Raw genomic sequence first — 5,000 nt, 5'->3', positions numbered from 1 at the left:
TGTATTATAAGTAGGAGTGCTATTCAAGGGCCACCTATCAGAAGAACTACCGGGCATGGATAACAACACATGCACACATAGACACCAGTGTTGTGTGCGGGCCCAACAGTCTTATGAGCCGAGGGTTTGTGGCAAGGCCCGTGCGACCAGGCCAGTGTCCCCCGTCTCACACAAGGCCATAGTTGACCAGACACATTACCAGAGATGAAATGAATGCCTCAAATAGCATGGTTTTCAATAGTTCGGTTTTGGTTTTATGTGGATTTTCATGGAAGGTCTTTTTGGATTTTTAAATTTCCTGCTTGTTGGGAAATTTGAAAACCCCAAAAATATCTTCTGTGAAAATCCACATAAAACCGAACTATTGAAAACTGTGCTATTTGAGGGGCGACTGTGTTATTTTTCTTCCCCTCCAGACCACAGCTGCAATGGGGGTCAACTCTCAACAACTACTTAATAGGATCCATACACCTGGGGGCACGTTGCTTCACTCACCCACCAGCCATGCTCCTGAAACACCCCCGAACATCATATCAAAATCAAGCCGAACTATTGAAAACTGTGCTATTTGAGGGGCGACTGTGTTATTTTTTCTTCCCCTCCAGACCACAGCTGCAATGGGGGTCAACTTCCAACTACTTAATAGGATCCATACACCTGGGGGCACGTTGCTTCACTCACCCACCAGCCATGCTCCTGACAACCCCCCCCCCCCCCGAACAACAAATCCACATCAAACCGAACTATTGAAAACTGTACTATTTGAGGGGTGACTGTTATTTTTTCTCCCCCTCCAGACCACAGCTGTAATGGGGGTCAACTACCAACAACTACTTAATAGGATCCATACACCTGGGGGCACGTTGCTTCACTCACCCACCAGCCATGCTCCTGACAACCCCCCCCGCCCCCCCCGAACATCATATCAAAATCAAGCCGAACTATTGAAAACTTTTCTATTTGAGGGGCGACTGTGTTATTTTTTCTCCCCCTCCAGACCACAGCTGCAATGGGGGTCAACTCTCAACAACTACTTAATAGGATCCATACACCTGGGGGCACGTTGCTTCACTCACCCACCAGCCATGCTCCTGACAACCCCCCCCCCCCCCACCCCACCCCACCCCAAACATCATATCAAAATCAAACCGAACTATTGAAAACTGTACTATCTGAGGGATGATTGTAAACTATTATTAAGTACTACACACCATGGACTCAAAATATTACATCTTATTAAATTAAATAACTTCGTGTAACCATTAATATATTTTTCGTCGCTATTATAAAAAAAACAGGCCTATATCTCTCTCTCTCACACACACACACACACACACACACACACACACACACAAGCATGGTTTTAGACAGAGGTATCTTGCTTAACTAACTTTCCATGGATAAGAAATATAAAAAAAATAGGCCTATCTCTCTCTCTCTCACACACACACACACACACACACACACACACACACACACACAAACATGGTTTTACACAGAGGTATCTTGCTTAACTAACTTTCCATGGATAAGAAATATAAAAAAAATAGGCCTATCTCTCTCTCTCTCACACACACACACACACAGACCCCATAAAAACAAGGAAACAAACAAACAAACAAACACAGATGAATGCAACAAACAACCAGTGCCCCCAAAGAACAAACAGAGTGAACAAACATATGAACAAACAAACAAACAGGAAACACTTAAAGCAAATAATAATAATAATAATAATAATAATAATAATAATAATAATAATAATAAGTGTATAATCTCTCTCTCTCTCTCTCTCTCTCTCTCTCTCTCTCTCACATTTTCCCTCCTTTCCTCCAATTTTTTCTCTCCCTTCCATTCCACTTTCCTCCACCTGTCTTCTTCCACCTCCTCCTTCTTTTCCTCTTCCCTCCTCCTCTTCCTCCTCCTCCTTCTCTCACAACCCACTCCCTTCATCTTCCTCCTCCTCCTCCTCCTATTCCTCTTCCCTCCTCCTCCTCCTTCTCTCACAACCCACTCCCTTCATCTTCCTCCTCCTCCTCCTCTTCCTCCTCCGTCTCTCACAACCCACTCCCTTCATCTTCCTCCTCCTCCTCCTCTTCCTCCTCCGTCTCTCACAACCCACTCCCTTCATCTTCCTCCTCCTCCTCCTCCTCCTATTCCTCTTCCCTCCTCCTCCTCCTTCTCTCACAACCCACTCCCTTCATCTTCCTCCTCCTCCTCCTCTTCCTCCTCCGTCTCTCACAACCCACTCCCTTCATCTTCCTCCTCCTCCTCCTCCTCCTATTCCTCTTTCCTCCTCCTCCTCCTTCTCCTCTCACAACCCACTCCCTTCATCTCCCTATTCCCACTCTGCCTACATATATATCCTCCTCCTCCTCCTCCTCCTCCTCCTCCTCACCTTCGTTGTCGTCATCATCGTCAAAGTCCTCCAGGGGGGCGATGTCGTTGGGGGTGTTCATGGACATCAGCGACGCCATACTCTGCATGTCCTCGTCCCTATGGGGTAGACCGAGGGTGAGACCGGACCGAGACACCGAGACACAATATGACCACCTTGATGACCCTTTAGAATCAAGTCCTGGGTTCGGGCATTAAGGTCACGGCAGCCTACGAACTGGCCCACTATTGAGCTAAACGGACTAGGTGACCTTCCCCCCCACTCCTCTCCCTCGCCACTCAGACAACAATGAAGGTGTGTAGCTCTGAGCCAAGATCTCGATAGCATAAGAGAATGGTCACACAAATAGGAAATGATATTCAGTACAGAGAAGCGTAGAATGATGTAGTTTTGTAAGGGCAGTAGACAAATATCGGGGAACTAATCTTGGAGAACAATGAAAATAAAATGAGGAAAAAGACCTGGGAGTGATCATAAGACAATAACAGACCGGATAACTGGGAAACATACAGTCTTCTTAGAAACATAAAAGCAGAATTTACATATTTAGATGAAGAAATGGTTAGGAAACTCATAACATTGATGATACGTCCAAGACTGGAATATGCAGCATCAGTGGGGTCACCCAGATCGAAGAAAGAAATTAGAAAGTTGGAAAGAATACAAAGAGACTGAGAGAACATACTTATGAAGAAAGACTGGAGACATTGGGACAAACAACACTGGAGAGCAGAAGAGAGAGAGAGGGGACCTAATAGCACTGTACAGGATGCAGGAGGGATTGGAGAAATTGGACAGGGAAGACCTAGTGGAACGTGACAGAAGCGTGACGAGAGGCAATGGTAGGGCACTTAATAGCACTGTACAGGATGCAGGAGGGATTGGAGAAATTGGACAGGGAGGACCTAGTGGAACGTGACAGGAGTTTGACAAGAGGCAATGGTAGGAGACTGAGGAAGGGCAACTGTGGGATAGACATCAAGAAATACAGTTTTCCATACAGAAGCACAACATGGAACGGACTTGACGAGGAGGCTGAGTGTGCAAAAACGACTCATGGATTTAAAGACAAACTGGATAATAAGCGATATGGAGACAGGACAGCACGGGCCTTGTACGACCCTTTTCCTGTATTTCACAACTAGGCAAAAACACACAGCCTCTGACCTCCTGAACGACCATTTAGCATTAAGTCCAGGCTTCGGGAATTGAGGTCAGGTCAGGGCTATAGGGGCTACATGACCTTCCCCCTTCTCCCTGCCACCCCCCGCCCAAGGTCAACTCACGTGGCTTTCCCCTCACGCAGGAAAAGACAGGTGAGGGTCAGGTCGAGGGAGGCTGCCGCGACCTTCTTGCTGAGGGGGCGGAGCTTGACCTTGATGTCCTGCTGGGTGCTGAAGCCGGCGTACTGCTTCATGTTGACCTGGGCCGTTGCGACCTGCCGACGCTTGCCGCTGGAGGACACCTATGGGGGTAGGGGGGGCGGGGGGGAGGTTAGTATGGGGGGATTTTTTGGGGGATTGATATTTTATGGATTTTCAGGATTTTTTTGTATTTTTGTATTTTTGGTCTCTCTCTCTCTCTCTCTCTCTCTCTCTCTCTGTCTCTCTCTCTCTCTCTCTCTCTCTCTCTCTCTCTCTCTCTCTCTCCATTTTTTTTTCCTTTCTACTTTTTCCTCCTCCAATCCTTCTCTCCTTCCTCCTCCTTTCTCTCCACTCCTCCACCTCCTCCCTTTCCTCTCCTCCTCCTCCTCTTCCTTCTCCTCCTATCCCTTCTTCTTCCTCTTCCTATCTCTCTCCTCCTCCTCCTGTTCCTTCTTCTTCCATCCCTCCCTCTCCTTCTTCTTCTCCTTCCTCCTCCTCCTCCTCTTCCTACCTCCTCTATCTCTCTCCTCCTCCTGTTCCTTCTTCTTCCATTCATTCCTCTCCTTCTTCTTCTCCTTCCTCCTCCTCCTCTTCTTCCTCTTCCTAACTCCTCCTCCTTACTTCTCCTATCCCCTCCTAGTCCTTCCTTCCTCTCCCTCACTCCTCCTCCTCTTCTTCCTCTTCCTAACTCCTCTCTCTCTTCCCTCCCTCCTCCTCCACACTCACATCCTCCAGCACAAAGGTCCACTCCTTATCCTCGAAGTCCTGCGTCCGAGCATCCCTGAAGAGCGTGACTGTAATGGTTGTGTTTGCAGGGACGGGCCACACGCACAGCCCCTGAAGAGGCTCGCGCATGGATGGCTCCCACGTGGGCGCCTCCACAACCTCCCGGCGAGTCCTCCGAAGCCATGCCACGCTGAGTTGACTGGGCTGCCTGGGGGGGGGGGGGGAGAGAAGGGATTGAGTAGGCCATAGGGGATTGAGAATTGAGTGAAAAGGGAGGTAGAGCAGCCATGTAGTCCTGAGGGAAGGGAAATTCAGTGCTGGATAAGAAGGAGGAAGATGAGTTAGTCCACGAATTTGAAATACGAAATTGAGTTATCCGGTCTATGGCAACACCCCATCCTTTGACCTTTGAATGGTAGGATTTTCTCGGTCAGACATAAGTTTAAATGCCGATAGCGAGGGGATTTAAATGTCGCGTGTGTGTGGGCAACCTCGAGGGTGATGTTTGTAAC

General features: G+C 48.1%; 1 protein-coding gene across 1 annotated transcript in view; it reads right to left on the bottom strand.

Annotated features, from left to right (window-relative positions):
* The window catches only part of LOC126987438 (EH domain-binding protein 1-like), a gene marked incomplete at its 3' end in the record, with an annotated part of 48,371 nt that overhangs the window by 33,117 nt on the left and 10,254 nt on the right, over positions 1-5,000 (bottom strand). Inside the window, 3 exon segments of the mRNA XM_050844403.1 lie at positions 2,399-2,496; positions 3,685-3,863; positions 4,489-4,696. Coding sequence (XP_050700360.1) covers positions 2,399-2,496; positions 3,685-3,863; positions 4,489-4,696 — 485 coding nt within the window.

Source organism: Eriocheir sinensis, chromosome 64 (genome assembly GCF_024679095.1).
Source record: "Eriocheir sinensis breed Jianghai 21 chromosome 64, ASM2467909v1, whole genome shotgun sequence".
Taxonomy (NCBI): domain Eukaryota; kingdom Metazoa; phylum Arthropoda; class Malacostraca; order Decapoda; family Varunidae; genus Eriocheir; species Eriocheir sinensis.
This window is presented reverse-complemented; position numbering and strand designations above follow the sequence as displayed.